Genomic DNA, 25,809 nt, shown 5'->3' on the forward strand with positions numbered 1-25,809 from the left:
ACTGTTAAATAATGAAGAACACATTATCCTAGAATTAAAAAAAAAAAAGCTTTCAATTTTAATGATTGCAATTATATTGTTTTGTGGTGGTATTGCTGCTTTTATGCTCATTGAAGGCCTGACTGATGTTTAGAACCCATTTCATTGTTTTGTTTTTGTTTCTCCTACTTCCTTCTCTTCTTTCCTCCTTCCACCTTCTCATGGTCATTTCCGACCCTGATTGAACCCCCACACCCCTCTTGCTTCTTTTGCCTCTCAACCCACTTCTATCAATTTGCACTATGTTCCCCTCGTTTTAACTGTCTTTTCCTAGCTGCCAAATCTGCCGTCTCAGCTCACCATATCACTGCCGCTAATGCTTTCCTAACATCCAGCTACATAAACGGTACGTGTTACATGGGCGACCAGGTGTCTAGAAAATGTTAACCCTAAAGCGATGCATCACATTTTACATGAACGGCAGACAATTCAGGCAAGCACAGAGGGGGCTGCAGTCCTTGGGACCCCAATAAGTCAGACTCTTACCCCAGTAAATAGAATTGTGTCCTGTGTTATGACGGGTAGTTCGGTATGAATCCCCTAATACGCCTTTCACACACAAACCCCAGGTCAGAGACGGTATATTGAAAACAGGATCGACCCATGTTGCATCTTTTCACACCACACTTTGGTCCTGGTAAATCCCGGGTTGTTGCTTTTCACACTGGACATGTTACTACGTGACTAGAAACTGCAGATCCACCAATGAGGTTCCTTGATCATAACCCGTGTATAGTAACCCGGAACCCACCTTCCCCCCCAGCCTATCCGAGGGCATGACCGGAGGAGCGCACTTGGGTCATATGGCCCATGTTAAACCATTACACCAGTACACAATCTGGGTTTTTCCTCGGTCCTTGTCTCGTGAGAAAGGGGTATTTAAGAGGCACATAAGGATTGCCCTTACAAATTCCATCCGTCTGTATATATGTGTGACCTAATTATAACCAATCAGTGGCAGTTTGCTTGTGGGACCATTTACAGTCAGGTCTTGGTTGTGTGTACCAACAGAGTGTAATGACTGGTAGTAAGTCAGTAACAATCATTCCACAGGTGAAGGCAGGACAGCGAACCATAGAGAACCAAACAATACTGTGAAACCTAAAATGTTAACAATATAATTAAAAAATATTTTAAAAGGACACTAGGCTGCAAAAGTGGTTGATAATACTAAATCTTGTACCACTAACACATATGTATGTATACTTTTTCTTACAATGCAGCCAACTCAACTTATTTGTCATTGGAAGTGTAATTACTAGTGGGTGCTGTTAAGTTCTACTCACGAAGGTCTACAAGTGGCTGTCCATAGGCTTAGAATAGCGTTCCCTGCGCTGGTGTTGTATTAATGCTGGCACTTCACAGAGCATTGCTCTGTCTCCGACCTGTTTTAGTTCTGACAGGCTCCTGCAATGCATACGTAAATATGTGATATGGTGGTTGCTCTTTATCAAAAAGAAATAGAATTTCAGTTGAGCGGTTGTACATCTAATGGAATCACATTCAACGATTCGCTGCACTTAAAAGATAAGATTAAATTGAACTAGTTGGCTGAAATAAAGTTTTGCCTATTTGAATTGTGGGAGTTTTTAATGTTTATGTTACTGAAATTGAATTCTAAAGAAATTCTCTCTTTGTGGGAGGAGTGAGGTGGGGAGCATTACGTTAGACAGCCTAAAATGAAGGAAGAAGGATCATTGTACAATACAGTACTTGTTAAATGTTCCTGTGTTTTATATATATATATATGTGTATATATATATATATATATATATACGAGGAAATCCAAGGTGCCCCTTTATCCCTGCTGCCTAGTCTGCTTCTAGTCATGGCTCTCCAAACACCCGAGGGGCATTCTGACCACTGTACATGCCTAGAAGAAGGGTGACTGCATGTACGGAGGGTAGCTGTCTGTCATTTTCAGGTTAGGTTACTTTATTTATGTTGGGGGATAGGGGTTTGCTAATATTGGGCAGTTTGCTTGAGTCGGAACCTTAGGGCAGTGCCAGAGCTAGTTTAGTCTTTCCAAGACATACGTTAAACCTAAATCCTACCAAGTTTATTTAGAAGCGTTCTTTGAAAATGACAGATTGCTATGCTTGGGACTTTGACTGGTTATTTCCTAAGCAAGTAGAGTAGTAGGAATGCCAGCTGGTTTGGGAGTGGCAACGTGTGCCTCATCTGCCGAGTCATAGTTTTATGTAACTTCGGCTTGCCTTAATTTTTCCCTATTCTTCAATGAGGATTTCCTGTTGTCTCAGCTGCTACTCAAAGTTCCCAGGCTGTCCTGAGAGCGTCCAATTTTGTTACATCATGGCAAAATGGGCTGTCCTGGTCAGAGCAGCTCTGGCAATGTCCCCTATACAAAAATGACGTACAGGGCGCCTTATTCAGAGATGTACATTTCCGATGGTTTAGGTTCTGTGCATGCGCAGGACCAATCTGCGCATGTGCAGAACGGGTCCTGCGTAACTTGTTCGCAGACCCCCCCAAGCCTCAGCATAAATAAAAGCTGCATGAATTAGGGGCTGCGTGGAGGCGCATCTGGCTACTGTTGCCAGAAACGGGGGGGGGGGGGGTGCCGTCCCAGTTTTCCAGCAGGGACGAGGACAGGGTCTGCGACGGTGGACGCAGATTTCCTGGCCTCGCAGCTGCCAGGACCCGGCCATTCTGCGGTAGGCTTCAGACTCGGTCAAACCGCTGGGATTGCAGATGCAGCAAGGAGGTGTCCGTTTCATAACGGCCTATCAGGCCTAGGATTTCCAGGGACATCCAGATGACATCTCACTGGACCATAGTAGTTATTTAACCAACGCCTTCTTTAAACAATTATAAGCAGGAATTGTTTGCTGTCCAGTAAACGTAACACATTTTCCAATGACAGATTCCCAGAAATGATAATCAATTGGGCCGTGATACCGTTTATTTCTGTGAAGTAGCAGACAGATTCAATGCGACTCCTGGCCATTGCAGTACTGAATATAATTTGTTTTCTGATGTGACAGTCCTATTGTCTGATTACATGTTGTCAGAGGAAAGTGGTGGAAATAATTCCCAAGGTTCCTACAGCTCTAGAAGAGATGTTCAAAAAATGTAGAAAGCTAATAGAAAAATAGGCAAGATTGTGTGTATGTATGTACTGTATGTATGTATGTGTGTGTATATATATATTATATTATACTATACAATTGCTAGAACTTGTCAGTGTTCCGTCCACGGTCCATCAGTCCCTCACAGTCCCATGTTTAGTGTTGCTTTGGCTGATCCCGCTACCCATCTTGTGTGCGTCTTCTTGTGTTGTTGCCTCTGTCTTGTCTGTTTTCATGTGTTGTGTTTGTCATCCTTCTTTTGTTGTAGGAAAGCAGCAGGATGGGGCGGTGGAGAATATTCAAAACAAAGGTAATGTGCATACCGCGAGGAATAATAATTATTACCACAGACCTGCAACACACTGCAAGGACAAGGCTGTTACGCTTTGTCATAGTAATGCTGCGCTTAGTAACATTAGTGCTGTCAGACTTGGAAGACTATATGATGAATCTCCAGTAGAGACAGTACCTGTCTGTTTAGCTGAGGTATAAAGGTGAGATCAATTTTCATTAGTGTTTCATGAAATATTCGCATCATTCCACCCTATTTGGCCTGGAGCGTCCTCTGTATTGTGCCAAACGGCCCACACAGCGGAATGAATGGACAGTTATCGTACCGGCTCTATTCACAGAACGTAAATTCTGTGTTGCGGAAGAGAACGTCAAAACAAGGTAACAACTCGGAAAACTTTGCACCTCTGGCAAACAGCCCATTTCTCCACTGAGGGCCTGATCCAGCAAGGATTGCAACTGCGATTACGCGCGCAATTGGCCAATTGTTGTGATCTGCGCACGTGTATGCATCGCAGTGCGCGTGCGCAAACACTGTGCTGCGATCGCAGTGACTATGCAGACCCATTGCAGAGTGATTGACAGGAAGTACCATTTGGGGTTGGTGACGGTGGGGGTGGTCGGCAAAACGCAAGCGTGTCTCAGTGCGTGTGAACGCCGTTGCAGGGGGCGTGCATAAATTATCCACTGCGATGCCGTAAGGTCAGCTTGTGCAAGTGTGCATGAGGCTGCGATGGTACTCGATGTTACCAATGGTTTCGCAGTCTTGCTAAGTATTACGGATGTGTGTATGGTAAGGTGGGCGTCCTTGTGTTGTGCTGCAACGGCATAGCGATCGCAGTGGATTAGCATATGATCGCAATAAGACTGCGCGCGTAATCGCTATTGCATTCGCAGTTGAGATCCGTAATTAATCAGGCCCTAAGTTCAGGCTAAGCTTCGCCACCGTTTTTCTCATCTCTACTGTGTAGAAGGTGGAACGCAGATCCCTTTCCCTGATACCTTTTCCAATTTATGTGACATCACATATGAAGCAAGGGTTTCTTTAATTAGGCACCGCAAAGCAGGAGCATTGCTGATTTGCCCTAACTGAAGTTGAGGCGGCACACGACCTTTTTGTGCCCTAAGTCCTGCCACCTACCCTGGCCATACCATGCAGCCTGCCGTACACTGCCCCTGATTCAGAGATGGAGGAAAACCCGATATTTTCGCAGTTGGCCGACGGTTTAATTACTGCGCATGTGTCGGAGTCGTACGGCGCAAACGCCCCGATGGATTACCGTTGTCGCTCGCAGAGAGGATTTACATCCAGATTGAGTGACAGGTAGGGACTATTTGTGGCAGGTAACGGGGGTGTGGTTAGATAAACGGCGTGTCACAACAGTTTTATAGACATGTTGCAGCCGGCGACTGCGTTCTTGTACACAGATTTGCTGCGTACAAAAATGCGATGGCCATTCTTGGTAACCATAGGGTGACTCAGAAGTTTGATAATCAACTGATCTGCGTCTGGTGGTACATCTACTGTATGTACGCAATCGCTTCAAATTACGAAAATCTAGACGGCTGCGACATTTGCATACTTTTGCACAGTTGCGTACAAAGGCGCAGTCGTGATGGGATTTGTGTCCATCTCTGACTCAGGCCCCTGAACAATTCTAGACCTCTTCAGTTAGATCATGATATATAGCCCCTACCTGGTTTATATGTAACAATTACCTATGGTAATCTCCACAATAGCGTATATCCATTGTTTTAGTAAAATGTACGAATTGAGGAACTAGATTAGCTCATCTCTAGTAGAAAGTGGAAGCTTCCACATACAGAGTCGGACTGGCTCACCGGGGTATTGCTGGGATGTGTTGCCGGTGTATGCCGAGGCAATGTATAGAGGCACGCAGCTCAATGCACTCGCACCTGCAAGCAATATCACTGGCTGATGCAGGGTGCCTTTATACATTGTCCCGGCATACAAAGACTGGCAGCTGATCCCACCAATATCCTGTGAGCCAGTCCGACTCTGTCCACATAGGTGATGTTCCTGAGTTCACTAAGCAATTTATTGGATTTGACTTATTGGATCAAATTTATAAAACTGTTCCATCCACTGATCCATTTATTTGGATATGTTTAAAGGGACTTTTTTCTGAATTATAGAAGGTTTGGACACTTCTAACTATTAATTTGGGACCTAGTACAAATTGATACTGATTTTTCCAGTAGTCAGTTTTGGGTGGAGTTTAATAAGCTAAACATTAACACTAAGGGGTAAATTTACTAAAGTAAGAGTTTTTAGAAGTGAGTTTTAGAAGAGATGTTGTCCATAGCAACCAATCAGATTCTAGCTATTATCTTTTAGAAGGTGCTAGTGAAATGTTAAGTAAAATATGATTGGTTGCTAAGGGCAACATCTCTTCTAAAACTCACTTCTAAAAACTCTCACTTTAGTAAATTTACCCCTAAGTATTACTTACTTGGGGTCCGGCCTTTATCCAAACAGGTATAATGTTGTCAGCACCCCTCTGCCGTGAAATCCTCGTTCACATGAGTGGAAATTCACAATGCGTGGCTTAGACAATGCTTCTGCGTATTTGATGCAGAAGAAGAACATCAATAGAAAGCTACATCTGTCAGGGGACCCAATATATCAGGAGTAGTGGCAGTAATATTCAGTATTATTGTCTATATTGTTCTGTCCTCACGATACTATGATACATTAGACAGACAGCATAACCACTCCTACTTTTCAATAATCCAATCATGATGTGAAGATCTGAAGAAAAATGGTGTTTGTAAGATATTGGTAAAACTGCAATAAAAACAAACACAACATGCACTGATATGATGCAATGCAAACACAACTGGATTCTAAGCTGTCGGCAGTTCTTACAATCAATGCTGTGTTGAGGGGAGAAATACATAGCACCTGTTTGCTGGGCCACTAGGAAATCTAAAATGGAGATCTTCACTATACCATACCCAGGGTGCATTGAGAAACTTACTAAGGATGCCTGTGAAGTTCAGAATTAAGCTGCTATCGGGGTGACCTCTAGGTGGAGTTTACACAGGAATAAATAAATACATACATAAACAAAATAGATGCTGAAGTCATGACATATATAATGAACTCCAACCACAAACTAAATAATTTGTTTTAGGTAGGGCAACTATTTAAAGCAATTATAAATAAAATTACATTTCTAATACAGTTTTTATCTATTTCATCAAGATGATTCTTATACACAATATACTATTCCATCTGACTGCCTGCAAATGAGATGATTAAGGGCCTGATTCAGAGCTGAACGCTCTGAGCAGAACGCTCGCTCTGAATCAGGGCCGTCCTATTTAAATGTGGAGCGGCCTTTTGGATGCTCGCATAGCTGTGGGTTACCACCCACAGCATATGCGAGCGTCCATGATGATGGTCGCGATGGTCAAAGACCATCGCGACCATCGGGCTTGCGACGAGACCCTGCGGTAGGGTCTCGCTGCCACAAGCCCAGGAGTGATTTTGGCTCTATCAGAGCCAAAGTCACTCCCACTGACATCATTACTGATGTCAGTGGGGCCGGATTCAGACGGTAGGCGTTCCCATGGGAACGCCTCCGTCTGGCAGCCACGCCCCCGGCACGCCCACCAAAGGGGGCGTGCTGTCAGTCACCATCGACAGCACGCCCCCTTTGGTGCGAGACCCCGAGCGACGTATTTCTCGTCGCTCGCCGGGTCTCGCGCATGCGCACGACGGAGCTCCCTCCGTCATGCGCATTCGCACAACATCGACCCGCTTGCGAGCGAACTTCCCTCGCGAGCGGGTCTGAATGACCCCCTAAGTTCCTGCCTGTTCACTAATAAATGAAAACCATGCTCATGTTTCATATGTCAAAAAGAAGAAACAATATATAAATTGCCACTTTACTAAATGCTTTAATGTGCATCCCAAAAACCAAACTGTTATGGGACCCAATAGGTCAACCCACATTCAGAAATTATTACAATTGTATTTGTACTGACCGAGCCTAAGATTTTAACTAAATCAGGTCAACATCTTAGTATATATGACCAATCTGGTAGTGGTCCTATCCAATCAATACCTTCAAAATGTCGACACCAGAATGTGGTCAAAATGCCGACAGTCGGCATATTATTTTTAGGGTATTTGAGCCCTAATCCTACCCTAAATCTTACATGGACTGTCGACATTGTGCCTGTCGATATTCACAATGCTTATGGCAATGTCAACATAATGTCCATGACAACATTGTGATTGTTGTAATTTTGACTACGTCGACATTCAGAACATGTCAACATAATGGCCAGTGAACTTTCAGACACGAGGTAGATTTGACCGTATTCGATACCTATGTGGTTATTTAGCACCTTTTCTTACATAGCCCATCGGCGTGTGAAAAATGCTATTGATAGGTCAGAATAGGCAAACTTCAAATTTTCAGTTTTCTTTTTTAACCAACATAATATGACAATTTGTCTTAAAAAATCTAACCAATATTTACAGTACTTTTAGCGTTACATGGGTGTCTGGAAATGCAAAGCTCCTCCATCTAGAAACATGTGGTTTTGCGTTACATGGGGCAGGAAAGTGAACACTTGTTTCTGTCTCAGCAAGTTTCTGACGCAAGTCCATTTTTACGGACAGATCTTGCAATTTGCAACTGCGCATGCTTTATAGCCGAATGCATGCATCTACGGAAGAGTCGTATACATCCAGTTGCATCTCATTTGCAGCTGAATAGCGTACCACGGTAGCATTCGCACGTAGGCAAAGGTCAGAGGGCATGCCATGGGCGTGATGCTGGAAATGTGCGATATGATGAGTTTGGACGGATTTCTTGCCCAAAGTACAGCACTGCTGCAAATCCGCACTTATAGTGATAATGATGACGGCTGTCAAACTTAAGATGCCCATCCACTAGATGATTTTGACAGGCGATTGCATGATAATGACGTCGTTATCGTGCAATCGCTTGCAAATCGTCCGCAAATCGGGCACTTTAAAGTCGGAAACGACCAGTGATGCGCGCGCCCGATGGTCGTTTCCGACATCAATCATCGGGCAGACATGCTGGTCAACCTGATGATAACGTCAGGTTCAGCATGGTGCCAGATGATTGATGAGCCTGCACTGAACGACTGCTCGTTCAGTGTAGGCTCATCACAGGCTGACAAACGACTGCACGATTACAATGTCGTAATTGTGCTGTCGTTTCTATGGTCTGCTAGTGGATGGGCAGCATAAGTGGATGGATGGCAGCAGAGCCGCCACATAGATGCATGCAATACTACATACAATCCAATATACGCATTTTCGTGCTCACAATTGCGTCCGATTTGTGTGCGATTCAGGTCCCACATTGTCTAAACTGTCTCAGTCTCGGTGCTGTGAATGTTGTGATTAAAGACCTATTCCATCAAAAGAGCAATATTAAAACATATTTTTTTTTTACCATAAAGATTTCCTAAAACCAGTAAAGGATTTACCACACTGAAGTTTTTAGGCCCCATCCACTAGATCCCCACCCTGTTCATCCCTCTCCAGGTATGCCCCCCTCCCAACCCCTTTACTTGGTAAAAAAAATTCTCAGCTAATTTAAACTTCCATATGAATTTTTTTTAAAAAGTCCCTCCGTACAGATGTGTCCTTACATATTTTTGCCGCAGTCGCGCTAAACACGCCTGTCAGCGCACCAGGTCCAGTGAGTCTCTGCTAGCGTCGGGCATCTTTTTTTCATCTTTTTTTTTTGCAAAAAAATCATCTAAATCGTAATGCGATGCAACTAGGATGCACAAACAGACTGTGATGATTCATTTGATATGTGACACTTGTATATCTGTGTGCGACTGAGTCACTGAATCTGTATACGAAGTGCTACAATGTAGCCGCCTCAGCTTTTTTCATTCCAAGTTCCGTTCATATACAGACTCAGGTGCACACAGATATACCAGTGTCGCACATCAAATAAATCAGCACAGTCTGCTGGTGCGCCCTAGTCGCATTGTATCGCGATTTAGACACATTTTCAGCAAAAAAAGACGTCCAACGCTAGCAGCGTAGCACGGGACCTTGCCACTCACTCACGCCAGGTAAGACCATTCTGACTTCTTGCCTAACGCTAAATCCCATCCTGCATAAAACCACAGTTGCCTTCTCTCCCGGAATGTCTGGGAAACTCCCACATTTAGTAGACACCTCTCACACTCCCAAAGAGTAGTCAATTCTCTCTGAGAAAGTGGGTGAGAACATGACATGAAAGATGAGATCAAGCCCAGGCCATGACATGACGTGAATGACAACATGTCATGACGTGAATGACGACCTCAACCCTAGGCCATGACATGACGTGAATGACGACCTCAACCCTAGGCCATGGCATGACGTGAATGACGAGCTCAACCCTAAGCCATGACATGACGTGAATGACGACCTCAACCCTAGGCCATGACATGACGTGAATGACGACATCAAAGTGAGTGGTTTTTGTGGACACAACCGTCCTGCCCACTTGAGAATGTGAATGGCAGCGACAGGCTTATCCCTTCTCTTTTCCTATTTTGCATGGGAGCGAGGAACAGTAGACATGTAGGCAGACCACCGTATCAGCATATTAGACAGAGGCTCATCATTTTTTCTGACAGCAGTTCCGACAGCCAATATTAATTGTGATTGTCGCTTTATTATTCTAGACGAAGCTTATCGGAAAGTTTAACAACTACACGACAAGCAGAACAGACACCTCCATTTGGGTCAAGAGTTTTAGCTTATGCAATTTATATATTTTTGATTCCCGTGTGTCAATATATATTTACTTATTTGCCCATTCGTTTACATACACAGTATATTATGTATATCAGTTTAATACAGGCTACTATTGATCAATCCCTCGCAGTTGAAGAATGGAACTATGGCTGTGTGGTTTTTTATTTCCTTTCTAAATGTTTATTTCTGAGCAATTGTTTGATCCCAGCAGGGAAGTCCTCAGCCAATCAGGCTTCCTATTCTTCCTTGCCCACTTCATAACCGAGCAATGAGACACAACAGGGTGTGTTCTGGTACAGCTAGAAGGCATGACAGGGCTTCTATTGTGGGTCTGCATTTATACACTTCAGGTGCGTTGTTTTGGTAGAGGCCTGATGGTCGAATTGCTGCCTCCATTGAGCAGCATAATTGTCTGACAACAATACAATCTCAGTAGGGCACGTTGGCAGCTTAAAAATGAATATAAGGAATTGAAAATAGTCATACTTCCTGGTGGAACGCTTTGCAATTACAGCTTAAAAATATTAAAATGGTATTAAAAAGATTTGGGTTGGGCGCACAGTTCTTGACGTACATTCCTTAGGTGAGCCCAGGATACCTACTGTACCAGTGACAGAATGTTCTCACAGCAGTTTATGATCACAATACATTTCATCATCATCGTGTATTTGTAAGGTGCTGCGACACTCAGCCCGTGCCAGACAGTTCTTATATCAAATCTTACATTAAGAGAATAAGGGCCTCATTCTGTAAGGATCGTAATTGCAAAGCAACTTTGTATTGCGATCCTCTGCAGATATGGTAATGCACGGGAGGCATCACGCCCCCTGTGCATTACTTAACCGATCTGCGTTGTTCAATGCAGCATCGGTTAATCTGCGTACCATCAGCTGGCTGCGGTGACCATAGGGTCCCGCAGCCGGCCGCAGCAATTTGGAGGAAGAGGCCAAGAAATCTCCGTAACCTGACGGAGGTCCTGGCCTCTTCCCTCCCGCCCAACGGCGGTGACATGCCACAGTTTCGGGTAACGTTTGCTGTCGCCGCCCCCTCCCCGCCCCCAAATGGCAGCAGCCTGTCAACCACGGACAGTCTGCTGTCAGTTTGCAAGCGGACTCGCAGACCCGTTCTGCACATGCGCAGAACAGTCGCAGATATCCCAATCATCGGGAAGCTGCGTTCAGCAGTGCACTGCTGAATCAGGCCCAAAGTACTATGAGGTTGACGGAGGAGGTGCAGACGTAAGACACAGGGTAAAGAGTGAGAGCTTGCAGTCTAGAAGGATAGGGCATTGCTGTCACAATTAGATTAACCAGATTGAAGGTGGAGATTGGGACTGTAGCTGATAGTCCCCCGGGGTGGGACTATCAGCTACAGTCCCAATCTGGTGCAGCGGGTGTCAATTGCAGTCTTGCAGCAGCATTTTGTGGGTTCAGGGAGGGACAGATTGCTGGAGGTTACAGTAGTTAATGTGGGAACTATTAAGAGAATGGATAAGGGTTTTGATAACATCCAATTGGAGGTGGCAAGTAGGCAGATGGACAACGAGGATAAAAAGAGAAAAGGCGTGCAAAGAGATGCTAAAGGAGGCCGAATTAGTGCATTAGTTCCTCAATGAATTAAATAAAGTAAATCTGTGTAAATATCAGCCTGAATGGGATATAATAAGGTGACATCTTACACCACAATCATACACATTAAATCACAAGTTGTATATCTTTTCCAAGGTGCTTATCATCTGGAAACACACTCTCAATGTTTAAAAAACAAATACAACCAATAAAAACCGTGTCTTTCCAAACACAGATGGTAATGTCAAGTTTTCCCCTTCCAATCCGACTGGAAAATTAATCTTTCACTTTCAGTCCTTCTCGGTTAGAATCAGGGTGTATACAAAGGTGCTGTACAGTACATGAAAAGTTGTGGACAGAACTTCATTTCTTTCACCAAATAAACAGCCGGAAAAATATCACTTCTGGGGGATAACCCCCTTTAGTGTTGTATTCACTGGTTCTTCAGAATTTTAGGGACATAGCAGTATGTCTTTAATTCCTCTTTTTTACTACTTCTTTCACGGCCAATCGCTTTTATAGGAGTATATTATTGCAGACATGCAGGAAATAGCAAGAAAACTCCCATAGAGTAGCATTGTAAAAGAAGACAATATTTATACATATTCAAATATCTGAAATGGGTGCAGATGGCTGCCTACCAGATATGAAAATCTAAATGCATTATAAAGGTTGGAGTTCCTCATGGTGTTATGTGAAGCTGACCTGCCATTGCTGAATTATCGGATTGCTCCCATGACTACCTGGATATATTCCATTTACTGGGGACAACCTTTATAATGCATTTGGATTTTTATATATATGGATAAAAATTGTGTCTACTTTAACAAAACTAGGAAGGAAGGTGAAAGTATGAAAGTTCTGTCCAAAATATTCCAGCTTTCTTACACGGGGTGTGATTTGAGGAGACACAATACACTATGAGGGGAATTCAATAAGCGGCGGTAAATTGCCGCAAGTGAAAACGTGTGGCAGCCTAGAGCTTTAACGCCCATGAATATTCAATTAGAGCCTCTTTTTCTCGCCCTGGAAATTTACTGTGTTAACGAGCATTAACCTATAGAATCCGGGATAAATTCCCAGCCCTGTGGGTTAAAACGGTTGCGCCACCCACATACAGGTAATTTAGCGACCGCGGCTAATTTAATTCCTCCTATATGTGATTTTTTTTTCTTTTCATGTACCTTAGTATACACCATGATTCTATCTGATGAGGACTGAAAGTGAGAATTTTATTTTCTGGTTGGATTGGAAGAAGAACACTTGACATTACCATCTGTGTTTGGAAAGACACGGTTTTTATTGGTTGTATTTGTCTATTACACACTGAGATTGTGTTTCCAGATGATGAGCGCCTTGGAAAGGATAGTGTACTAGTTCACCCAGAGAAGAGAGAAACTAGAGGGACCAAGCCAGGGGGAAGGAGTGAAGGGAAGGATGTTCCAGAAGAAGTGACAAGTTTAGAAAGATAGAAGGTGAACCAAAAAAGAGCATTGCTGCAAATGCCAATAGAGTAATGGGTCTCAAGGAAAAAGACTTTCGGAAAGGATGAATAGGGCAAAGTGACCCTTCGAATTAACCGTTAGTAGCTGACTAGTCATTCTAGTTAAAGCAGAAGCCTCAATTAATTGATTTGAGGACTGAATAGTTTTATGGAAATTGGGTTAGGCAGTTGTACACAAGCCACCAGGGCCGTAACTAGGGTAGTGCGACTTGTGCCATGGCACAGGACACCGCAGGGCAGGGGGCGCTGTTTGGGCCTGTCAGTTTTCCTGTTTATTATCAGTCTCACTTGTAGCTTCCGCTTCTTTTATCCCCAGCAACTCCTGGCCTCCTCTATCTCTTCCCTGGCCCTTCCTCATGAGGCCATGGCCCTTTTTCAGGTGCGCTATCGTATGTCCCTATTTAAAAAATAGGGGGTGGGCATCAATGCTCTCTCCGGCACAAGGCTCCAAAATGTCTAGTTACGGCTCTGCAAGCCGCTAAAGTATATTGGTATTAAAGGGGAGGAAACAAATGGGGCGATAGCTGAAGAGAGGTAGAGTTGAGAATTAGCATCTTGAGGATTGGAGAAATGAGCATGTTTGGAAGGTCCAGTGTAGAAGACAGGTTGAAAAGGTGAGCTACTGTGGGGGCTGGCAAACATTTGGGGAGAGAGATCAAAGGAGTTGGGTGTGGACAGACTGAAGATAACAAGGAAGAGAGAAATATGAAGAAGCAACATGATAGGAATAAATGAGGGTGTGAAGATGACAGCAGGAGAAGGAGGGTTTATGATACGGGAATATCTGGTGGGAAGAGATGTCCCACTTTTAGAGGAGACTATCTGGGGGTGCATCCATTCACTGACGGGAGAGGGCTGGGGGAAGCCCAGCCAGTGACGCAGGGCTGGGCTTTACCCCCAGCCCGACGTTATTTGGAGGTGTGCCATGCAGGCACGCCTCCAAATAACGTTACTTAGGGAGCATGGCCTATGGTAATGAGGCCACGCCCCCAATTTCAGTCGCGCGCGATTGCAGGGCGCAGCGTTCCGGGCCGGCACAGGGTGCTCAGACCCCTGGAGCCGGCCCTGCTCCCAATATCAATCTGCTCCTAATATTTCTTACACGTTTCGTCTGCATGAAACCTCTTCAAACCTTATTCTGCCAATTAATTTGCTCCATGCACATGATGTACAATCCCTCCGGCAGCTTTCTCATTAGAAGTGTCCTCCTTCAATCAATAAACAACACGCGGTGATTGTTTCATAAAACGTAACCGAGAAACATTGTTCTTATTAACGAAACATGATTTTATTGTTTAAAGAGACAACTATTGAAAACCAGAGCTATATACCCTCAACTCTTTCTAAACAATGAAGATAAGCATCTTCTAATAACTTGGGGGGGTGGGGGGAGCAACATCAAGCAATACCAGTCTTGGACATTATTCTCCTTTTTAATGTATATACTGCCGTTCTCTGTGAACATGTATTCTGATGGGAATTGTAGGGACCAGATGTTTGTTTTTGGAAACATATAAATATGTATATTTTTTAGCCATCTTTATTTGTTTCAATAAATATATTCTTTCTGAACTCATCAGACTAACCATTTTCACTGTAAATCTTACAAAACGACTGTTACCAGGTGTATAACATATGTCAAAATCTATAGCCCAACAACGTGTATCTTGAGGCATGAAAAATGGGTGACATTCACATAATAACTAGCTCAACTGCCAGTATACCCGTATTCTATAGCACTGCCTTTCCAACAATTATCAAACACAGACAACCTGCTTATCATGAGATGTCCAAATATTTACGGTCATTAAATCTTGCAAACCATCAAAAATTAACCTGACATGAATCTCATCAATCAAAAATGTCTATCTCACTAACACGACTGCTACATATAATAGCTAGTTAAGTAAAATCATAGAGATGACAAAAAGGACTGTTAAAAAATCAATAAAGCTACAGTAGCATAGCCTAGGGTAGTATCACTTCTCTTATACTAAACACACCTCTAAGGAATCACTAAGTGCACAAATGTTTTACTCTAGGGATACACATCATGCATGACAATCATCTAGTGATATAATTCTATTGTTCAGTAGATCATCATACCCCACTTATACTCCCAAACAGGAGCTCACTGTAATACTAATAAAATAAAAAAATGAGCTCTACTCAGTACTCAGCATTGTAGCCAACAGAAAAGACCGCTGCTGCTTCATCTTATTTAACCTCCATCCGGTAACATGGTAAATCAGACTCATGTTTGTTACAAAAAGACAGTTATGTCACTTTTCTGTTATGGTCGGTATAAATGAAGTCAATCGTAATCTATGTACAGCCATTGCCAAAAGTTTTGAGAATGTCACAAGTATTGGTTTTCACAAAGTTTGCTGCTTCTGTGTTTTTGTCAGATGTTACTGTGGTATACTGAAGTAAAATGACAAGCATTTCTTAGGTGCCAAAATCTTTTATTGACAATTACATTAAGTTTATGCAAAGAGTCAATATTTGCAGTGTTCACCCTTCTTTTTCAAGACCTCTGCAATTCGCCCTGGCATTCTGTCAATCAACTTCTGGGCCACATACTGACTGATGGCCGCCCATTCCTGCCTAATCAATGCTTGGAGTTTGTCAGAATTTGTGGGTTTTCGTTTGCCCACCCGCCTCTTGAGGATTGACCACAAGTTCTCAATGTGATTAAGGTCTGGGGAGTTTCCTGGCCATGGACCCAAAATTTCGATGTTTTGTTCCCCGAGCCACTTAGTTATCACTTTTGCCTTATGGCAAGGTGCTCCATCATGCTGGAAAAGGCATTATTCGTCACCAAACTGTTCTTGGATGGTTGGGAGTAGTTGCTCTTGGAGGATGTTTTGGTACCATTCTTTATTCATGGCTGTGGGCCTGATTCAGACCCGATCGCGAGCGCTATGCGCTCGCAAGCTGGTCGATGGTGGCCCAGTGCTCATGCGCACGACGGAGCCGGCTCTGTCGTGCGCATGCACGAGACCCGGATAGCAACAGGCAAACCGTCGCTCCGGGTCTCGTACCAAAGGGGGCGTGCTGTCGATGTTGAGTGACAGCACGCCCCCTTTGGTGGGAACGCCTACTGTCTGGGGCCGGCCCCACTGACATCACAAGTGATGTCAGTGGGAGTGCTTTCGGCTCTGTTAGAGCCGACAGCACTCTTGGGCTTGCAGCAACGAGACCCTACCACAAGGGTCTTGTCGCAAGTCTGATGGTCGCGATGGTCTTGACCATTGCGACCATCATCATGGCCGCTCGCTATAGTTGTGGGTGATCACCCACAGCTATGCGAGCGGCCAGGAGGCCGCTCAAAAAAACCAGAGGGCCGGCCCTGATTCAGAGCGAGCGCTCTGTCAGAGCGTCTGGCTCTGCATCAGGCCCTGTGTTCTTAGGTAAAATTGTGATCAAGCCCACTCCTTTGGCTGAGAAGCAACCCCACACATGAATTTTCTGAGGATGCTATACTGTTAGCATGACACAGGACTGATGGATGCGCTCACCTTTCTTTCTCCGGACAAGCGTTTTTCCAGATGCCCCAAAAAATCTGAAAGGGGATTAACCAGAGCAAATAACTTTACCCCAGACCTCAGCAGTCCAATCCCTATACCTTTTGTAGATTATCAATCTGTCCTTGATGTTTTGGGTGGGCAAACAAATTCTAACAAACTCCAAGCATTGATTAGGCAAGAATGGGTGGCCATCAGCCAGTATGTGGCCCAGAAGTTGATTAACAGCATGCCAGGGCGAATTGCAGAGGTCTTGAAAAAGAAGGGTCAACACTGCAAATATTAACTCTTTGCGTAAACTTAATGTAATTGTCAATAAAAGCCTTTGACACTTATGAAATGCTTGTAATTTTACTTCAGTATACTATAGTAACATCTGACAAAACGTCTAAAAACACAGAAGCAGCAAACTTTGTGAAAACCAACACTTGTGTCATTCTCAAAACTTTTGCCCATGGCTGTAGTAATAAAATTTGGAAAGATATATTCTCAATAACAATTTATAAGAACTATAGTTTCAACACCTAGACCATGGTTTCCAAACCACAGGTCCTCAAGGCACACTAACAGTCCAGGTTTTAAGGATAGCCATACTTGCGCACAGGTTACTTAATTAGTACCTCAGTAATTTTGAATTAAACATCTGTGCTTAAGCATGGATATCAATAAAACCAGGACTGTTAGTGTTCCTTGAGGACAGAAGTTGGGAATCACTGACCTAGACCTATATGGCCCCTAAACATCTTAATCACTAGCCTTCATGTCAATAAATAAGAGAGCTGTAAAATGTTGAAGCTTCAATAAAAAAAGTTATAAAAAAAATAATAAATCAGGAGCTGGAAACAAAAATGTCAGTTTAATAGAACATGCCGGCAGGAGACCACGAGTAATAAGGACAATTAGATTTGTTGGAGTGTGTATAAATATGGCTTGTCCTAATCATCCTCTAAAGAGACTCTGATACTTGTTCATCAATTATAAAGACAATACACAGCAATTAACTCCCTAGGTGTATAATAATGTGCCGATTGCCATAAATGGTAAATAAGGAGAATAATTAAAAGTAAGAAAAAAGACATTCGTGTTCCTTCTCTTTACATATTTAAGGCTGTATTCAGGCTACATCAATCAGTTTTTGACTTCCTGTGAGGGCCGGAGAATTGTGGTGCCACAAATCGTGCCATTGTGGTGCCACCTGCTACAAGTCAATGCCAGGATTTCTGGCACTGAGCAGCAGGAGCAGGTATATAATTACCAGATTCACCACTTGGCTAATCTACTCTCTTGTGAAGCCGAGAGAGCTTTCCAAAATCTCCTCGACATTTCAGGAAAGGAGGCAGCAAGCTCTTTCCACCCTACACATTCCCATCTAGGTTTGTAATACTATCAGGGCCTAACGTGAATTTTTTTGTCTAATTTGAGATCTTCAAATAATTTTGCCAGGTTTGGGGCACATGCTAGTCTCAAAGTGGTCATATACCACCTTCGTCAGACTAACCTCCTTTCTTGAGTTCTCTTGTTAGTGATCCTGAAGCCCCCCCAGCGCTAATTCAGAATTGGGAGCAAAGCATTAAAAAATAAAAACATGTTGAGTGGGGCAGATTTCAAATGTACAGAGAGGGTTAGATTTGTTGTCACTAGTCTGATTGGAAGACAATGGGCTTGATTTTGAGTGAGACACAATGGCGATGTAGAGATTCCTGGGCAGTGACAGGGAAGCGGCTTAGCGGATCCACGGAGATCAGGGGCATATCTATATTGGGTGCAGGGTGTGCAGGGCACACGGGCCCCTGGGTCCGGTGGGGGCCCACACTGCACACCCTGTTCCCATAGTTTTATACTTACCTCTCTGTCGTGCTGCTTTGCAGCGCCGAGCCGAAGCTACAGAGCAGCAAAAATCACTGGGAAAATGGCGGCACCCATTTTTCCAGTGATCTGTGCATGCACAGTACTAGTGTCCCCGGGAAAACAGCACAGGCGCCATTTTCCCGGAGACCCGGGCATGTGCAGTAGATTCTGGCACTAAGCCAGAATCTACAGTGCGCTGTGGGACCGCTGGAGAGAAGAGGGGGCCCGCACTGAGTCTGCACGCAGGCCCCCTCCTCTCTTAAAACGCCCCTGACGGAGATGGTCTGTCTCACTGGTGTGTTATGAGAGTGCCCTGGATAGTGGTTGCGTACAGTAATGCAGAATCAGTCACATAGGTGGCCATAGAATCCGCACCCGCCGTAGGGCTGATGCAAGTTTCCATGGTCTAAAGACGCACCCAGGGGTATTTCAGAGTACATGGATCCTGGCAGTGGGCATCTCTGTCCTTGTGCATTTGATTGTATGGCTGTACACCAGGGAAGGACTTTGTAGTGACATTTGCATAAAGTCGCAGACGTGCGACCGGCAAAAGGCGCGGATACGGCCGCGAATCAGGCCCAGTAACTTCCCAGTTCTACCAGCTGACCATAGGTTACCTAGAGTATGGGCTGTGAGGACCCTTTAATTTGTGATATATTATTAAGTGAACTGATGCTTCTTTGTAATGGAAGTTTGGCCCCTTGTGAGACCTAGAGCCTTTATGTAACCCCTGAAATGTATGTTGCCTGCCACTGGTTTAACCATTGATGATCGCCATTCTAAAAAAAAAAGTCTGTATTATCTTTTTTTTTTAAATAGTATTTTGTATTGAATATATAGCACATACTGTATTGGTGCATATTTCCCTTGTATTATTAGCCCCTTTGTAGCCCTTTCTGTGTATGTGTCTTTGTTTTGCTAACTTTAAGGTGGGTAAACACTAAGCGATATTTTGGACATTTTGACTATTTCCAACGGATCCGGAACAACAAATTGTTCAAATCGTCCAGTGTGTACGCACTATCGCGCACCCCTGTGGGTTGTCCGTTGCATCTCTTGATGCTCAATCTGAGGTTCTCGTTAGCAATTTTTACCACAGCGTGCAGTGTGTACGCTCTCCCGAACGACTAGGCGATATGTTAACATTCTATAGTTAACATTCTAAACACCAAACTATGCACGATGTATCGTTCCGTCATTTGTTAGGTTGTACAGTGTGTATGCACTACAGTATATCATTTGTCCGGGAGTTCAAGGGAAATCGTTGATGATATTGCATCGTTTGCACATCGTCTAATGTGTAACCAGCTGAAGAAGCTTCCTTCACATCGTTTTGTAGTCTTTTCTGTCTTTGTCAACTCTGTTCCACCCTTTCCAATCATTTTGGGACTAATGTTATTAGTTGGTTTAGAGGGTTGTAGCTGCAGTTGAAAAGTGAAAAGCGCAGTCAGATTGCATAGTGCACTCACTAGAGGGCACTTAGATGCACTTAAACTTTTTGGACTCTGGACCGCTTCGGTCACAACTGTCCAATGTTTTTAAACTGCGCCGGAGCAGTGTGCATGTGCCGCGATACTGCTGCGGCTCCGGGCCTAGTGCAGGAGAGGAGACGTTCGTTTGGGGGAGGAGACGGACTGTTGCAGAAAACTCCCATCTTGCCCTGCCCAATTTTCTGAGGTAAATGTAATTCTTCAATGGGACAGAGTTAATGTTTGGTTGCCACTAGCACCACGAAGTCTTCAAGCTGCTATTACCTATGTCATGGGGTCTCATACCAATAAACGGGTTCTTTTACTTTCTTCCACATGGAGAATTAATAAACATAAACTGGTTTCCCAGACTGCACCTTGTACCGAAATGCTCTAGGTATTGGGCACTCACACAGGACGCAATGTGGATAATATGAATGAGCAAAATAAATCAGACTGTGGAGTCGATTCAGTTAGCCGTATAGGGGGGAATTCAATTACCTGCTGTAAATTACTGTGGGATAATTGTTCCCCTGGGGCTATTCAATCAGCCCTGAAGCACGGCCACCGGCAGCTATTATCGTGGATTTTTTGTTCGGGACCTCAGCAGTTTCCGGAAAAAATCCATGATAAATAGTAAATTTTTGCGATGGCGCCAGTGAAAACACATAGTTCTGTGAACTTATTGCGTATACTATATGTTTTCGTGCGAATCTGTATAAGTTTTTGCATGAGAAAAATCGGCTCTAATTGAATTGTGCGCTAAAAAAAGGTGCTAAAATGTAAAAAAAAAATCCTGTTTTTCGCGTGCAATGAATTATCGGGGTAATTGAATTTCCATCTATTCGCTATTGACCCCTTAGTGTAAATGCAATTGAAAGTGATGAAAATTAGCACAGGTCTGGATAGGTTACTATAGTAACAGCAATAAAAAGGCGTTGGTCTGTATTTTATTAATATTATGTGGAATATCATGTTAATCCAATTACACTTAAGCGCTTACATACATATTGTTAGAGAAGTACTCAGATATCTCGGGAATCTATTCCACTGCTCCTCAGGCCTAAACACTGAGGTAACAGGAATTTTCTGCTTCCTCTTCCCAGCTAAAAAGCAGGATGGAGCAGTTGCCATGGAGATGCAACCACTGAAGAGCGCGGAAGGTGGGGAAATGGAGGAGAGAGAGAAGAAGAAAGCCAGCGTCCCGAAAAAGGAGAAATCTGTATTGCAAGGGAAACTCACTAAGCTGGCAGTGCAAATAGGAAAAGCAGGTAAATCTGGGTATCACGGCACGCAAGGCTATCAGGTATGAAATGTGCTTATTTAAGCACCCCCGACCCCTGAAGGAGACCTGTCTTCTACATACAGCGGGTTTTGTAAGCGAACCACCATTGTGCTTATCCATGCACTAGGAACTAGCGACAGCCACTGAGATATGAGGCACAAAATGGCGGCTTATATCAGACTCGGCTTCCTTGTGCATTTAAGCCCAAAATGTAAAAGTGCAATGGTTTAAATAGCAAATCAAAGGGTTTTGTTGCTATTAAAAGCATTATCCTTTTACATTTCACGCTTAAACACCCCAGGAAGCGTTAGCAATAAGCCCCCTAGTGTTGCCATCTAGTGCTTAGTGATTGATAGGCTTACAATATGGCTGCTTGCTGCAGCATACACATAAGCTGCTCAACTAAGAAAGATCCCAGTTTATCCATAAAATCAAAAAATTTTATACATATGATTACAAAAACATTTACATACATTGACAAGCAAATGACGTTGTGTCTACTGTTTTAAAGTGTGGAGGAAATAGTTTTCATTAAAAAATTACTAATTTATATCTCAGGAAATGTAAATGTGTATTTCATGTGGTACACAGTACAAATATTCCGAAGGGGGTGTGCTGTTGCTTGCTTATATTTAAATGACACAGGAAAGGGATGCTAGCCCCAATTATGACCGTCTGTCCTCGCTTTCCTGATCTTCCAGCTAAGAGCCGTCCCCAATTTGAGCAGACCCGCAATACTTTTCCACCTCCCAGACTTTTCGCCTATATCGCCTGTTTTGTAGGCGGAGAAGTATCGCGCACGTGCCCGCGTATCCCCGTATTCAATTTGAAAGTACGCGAAAATAGGACCCAGCGAAACTTAAACAAGCGGAAAGTACTGTCAGATTTGGGGAAATCAACCTGACACCCCCCATAAGATGCTCTGACATGGGGGTTCCCTATGGTTACCCCCGATTTGGCTTGCTGAAGGTATTTGGTGTTTTTAAACAGGCTGAATAGCTGCTAAATAGCGTTTTTGTATACATGGTGCAGAATAGTATTCATGAGTTTTTTTTGCAGAAAATAACTTATCCCAGCAAATTTGGGGTACTTGAAAATGGGGGACAGCATATTTTAAAGTTGCTAAAGTTAAGTTTAAAAAATTGAGAAAAATCCACCTGCCGCAAGCCCCAGCAATGAAAAAAACACATAGGGCATACTTGGGGACCCCACAGAGTCAAGTTCGCTAGTTTTTAACTTTGTCCCTCAACTTTTTTTTATTCGCCCCCAAATTCAAATTGATTTTTTGAGGTGTCCTTAAGTGTTTTAAAAAATTTTTATTTTTTTTTCAAACATTTTTATTGAGACAATGTGTATTTAGAATACAAAAAATTTTTGTTCCAGACAACATTCAATTTAGAATCATATATAACAGGTTATGATATAAGAACAAATTCCATCTGTATAAATTACAGCTACACAATTGAAAACATATCTTTCAAATTTAAAAACAAACCTTCAGTTTCGTCTTTTGTATTTATCTATTTACTATAATAAACCAGTACAAATTTTTTTAAAAATGGACTGTCTGAAGGCTGCCCAGGGGTTCCCGCAACGTTGCACCCCAAAACGCAAATTCTGCACTTTTTTCCGCCTCCTATTCATAGGCGAAACTTTTCCGCCTATTACATTGCATTGACTTTTCGCCTAGGCGGAAAGTCTTTCAAATTGAATACAGCGATACTTTTCCGCCTGGCGAAATGACATCATCTTTGAAACTTTTCCGCGGATTCCGGCTTTTCGCCTCAAATTGAATACGAGCCTTAGAGTTCACTCCTGGAAGGTTCGATAAATAGAGATCTACCAACCATTAGGATGCTAGGGTGTCATGAATTGCAATCTTCAAACTGATTGGAAGACAGGGTTTCATGGAAGCAATCTCTAAACCAATAGGAAATCGACAGTAGCAGCTTTCAAGGGGTTTACTGTTCTACATAACGTCCCAATTCCACCCTCACAGGTGGTTGTGGAATAATGGATAGGAATAGTAATACTATCATAGTATACAGGATATCTTAACACATCTCCACAGAATGTTAGTATAACACTACAAGTTGGTAGTGAAGATGTTATATATAATTGTCTAATATTGCTGTCTTTTATCTTGCATATGTTCTGTCATTTAAAGTGGGCCTGTTTCCTACACAGTGCGGGGGCAGCCATTTTGTTGGCTGAAGCAGTATTTATTCTATCAGTTCACTAGCAATTATTGACATCACTGAGGCATGGCAATTGATAGGCTATTTATTGCTGCAGCCTACAAAATGGCTGCCTCCGCTCTGTGCATGGTAAAACGTCCACTTTAAAAATATGAGCGCATGTGCAAAATGTTGCTGTACGACCTGAGTACGTTTCAGGGGTTAGAAGAACCACTTTGACGGATAACTGAAGTCCGCAGGCAGTACACTAGGAGCTACTGGAAAAATCAGTCTGTCATATCTTTCAATTGACCTCTCAGTTGTCTACAATATAATGCTATTTTGTTCCTGAAATAACACAGCAGTCTGTCTGCTGGCTTTAATATAACTAACATGCGCTGCCTGTGCGAGGCCTGGAAAGAGACTGGAAAAAAGATACTAGAAAATAACATGTGTTGCTTTCTTCTGTTTGTCAATTACTTCCCTATAGACCTGACAAAAACACTTGTCATGTTCAAGCTACCGTAGAACACTGTTGCAATTTTCATGTGATTGATATCTCAAAAGAACACACTTTTTTTTACAGTATTTGGTAACGCTCTGTGCTTAATGGAACACCTAAAATGTATAGGCAACATTCAGCACCACAGCTGTTGATGATTTACAACACTATGAACAATGCTTTCAGGTAGTCTTAAATCTAAATGACTATGGGGGTCTACGTACTAAAGCCTTGGAGAGAGATCAAGTCGAGAGATATAAAGTACCAAGCAATCAGCTCCTAACTGTCACTTTACAGGCTGTGTGGTCTATTTACTAAGCATTGGATGGCGATAAATTGAACGGCGATAAAGTACCAGCCAATCAGCTCCTAACTGTTACAGGCTGTGTTTGAAGAATGACAGGAGCTGGTTGGTTGGCACTTTATCTCCGTCCACTTTATCTCTCTCCAAGGGGTAAATGTACACAGGGGTCTATTTACTAAGCAGTGTTAGGAGACAGAGTGAAAAGTGATAAGAAAGTGATAAGGTGCCAGCCAGTCAGCTCCCAACTGTCATTTTTCAAACACTGTGAGATGACAGTTGGGAGCTGATTGGCTGGCACCTTATCACTTTCTTATGACTTTTCACTCTGTCTCCTAACACTGCTTAGTAAATAGACCCCTAAGCCTTGGAGAGAGATAAAGTGGAGAGGGATAAAGTACCAACCAATCAGCACCTAACTGTCACTTTACAGGCTGTGTTTGAAAAATGACAGTTAGGAGCTGATTGGTTGGTACTTTATCTCTGACCACTTTATCTCTCACCGAAAGTAGTACATCTATCCCCAAGGCTTAGACCCTTATGTATAAACAGTACATCATACTATCCACATATATCATGTTACCAAACTTGTTTGCTGTTTTATCGGCCTTCCGTTACCTTCAACAGTTTTTGTCAGCGGTATTCCATGTAAATTAGAGTGAGAAGGTTCAGCAGGCAGATTGACCTTGAATTAGTATCAGACTGGTAATTTGTGTGCCAGTGTTTTTTAACCACACAAACATGGTGTAATGCTGTCTTTGTAGCCTGCACACCGCAGTTGTAGGGCGTATGTATCATGTGCTAAACGTTTGAGCTTTTGTAGAGGATACAAAACATTTTTAGATCATATGGAGTGTGTGTGTAGAGCATATGGCATGTTTGTGAAGTGTTATCAGTGATTGTAGAATGTATTGAGCGTTTGTGTGTTTATAGCGTGCATACAGCATTTTTTAAAGTCTATGTGGATGATTTATTTAGCTGCAAGCCCTACGATGTGCCGTGCAACGTCGTGGAAATGCCAGCAGCGGCACATCAGCTTGCCCCCATGATGACCCGATTTCGGCACCTATGGAGCTGAGAACATAAGTGTGGCATATTCGCTCACTTACTCGCAGGGTGGGCTGGCTTGTGGCTAATTAAATCGGCCCCTGTGAGTATTTCTACAGCATTTGCAGCAAGTTTGGAGTGTATGAATGTTTTTATAGTTTAAGCAGCATTTTAAGTGTATGAATATTTTTATAGTTTAAGCAGCATCTTTAGTGTATGGATATTATTATAGTGTGTGCAGCATTTAAGAGTCTGGTAGCGTTTGTAGAATGCATGCAGTATGTATAGAGATCCCTGAGTGTTTGAAGAGCATTTGTGCTTCTGAAAATCTTTTCACTATTCTGTGCTTGTTACAGGGTTGGTGCACTTGGTGGCACAACAGTGGCA

At 43.1% G+C, this 25,809-nt stretch overlaps 1 protein-coding gene across 6 annotated transcripts in view; it reads left to right on the forward strand.

Annotated features, from left to right (window-relative positions):
* ATP2B3 (ATPase plasma membrane Ca2+ transporting 3) overlaps nt 1-25,809 on the forward strand; it is a 364,455-nt gene that overhangs the window by 244,839 nt on the left and 93,807 nt on the right. For 2 of the 6 annotated variants that reach the window (XM_088462918.1, XM_088462922.1), the window contains exons 8-10: nt 314-385; nt 3,397-3,438; nt 21,217-21,381. In XM_088462918.1, the coding sequence (XP_088319044.1) occupies nt 314-385; nt 3,397-3,438; nt 21,217-21,381 (279 nt within the window). The remainder of the gene's footprint in view (nt 1-313; nt 386-3,396; nt 3,439-21,216; nt 21,382-25,809) is intronic. The other 4 variants (XM_088462919.1, XM_088462923.1, XM_088462920.1 and 1 more) reach the window with 2 other exon arrangements.

The sequence above is a fragment of the Taudactylus pleione genome, unplaced genomic scaffold (assembly GCF_031769625.1).
Source record: "Taudactylus pleione unplaced genomic scaffold, aTauple2 ptg001288l, whole genome shotgun sequence".
NCBI lineage: Eukaryota > Metazoa > Chordata > Amphibia > Anura > Myobatrachidae > Taudactylus > Taudactylus pleione.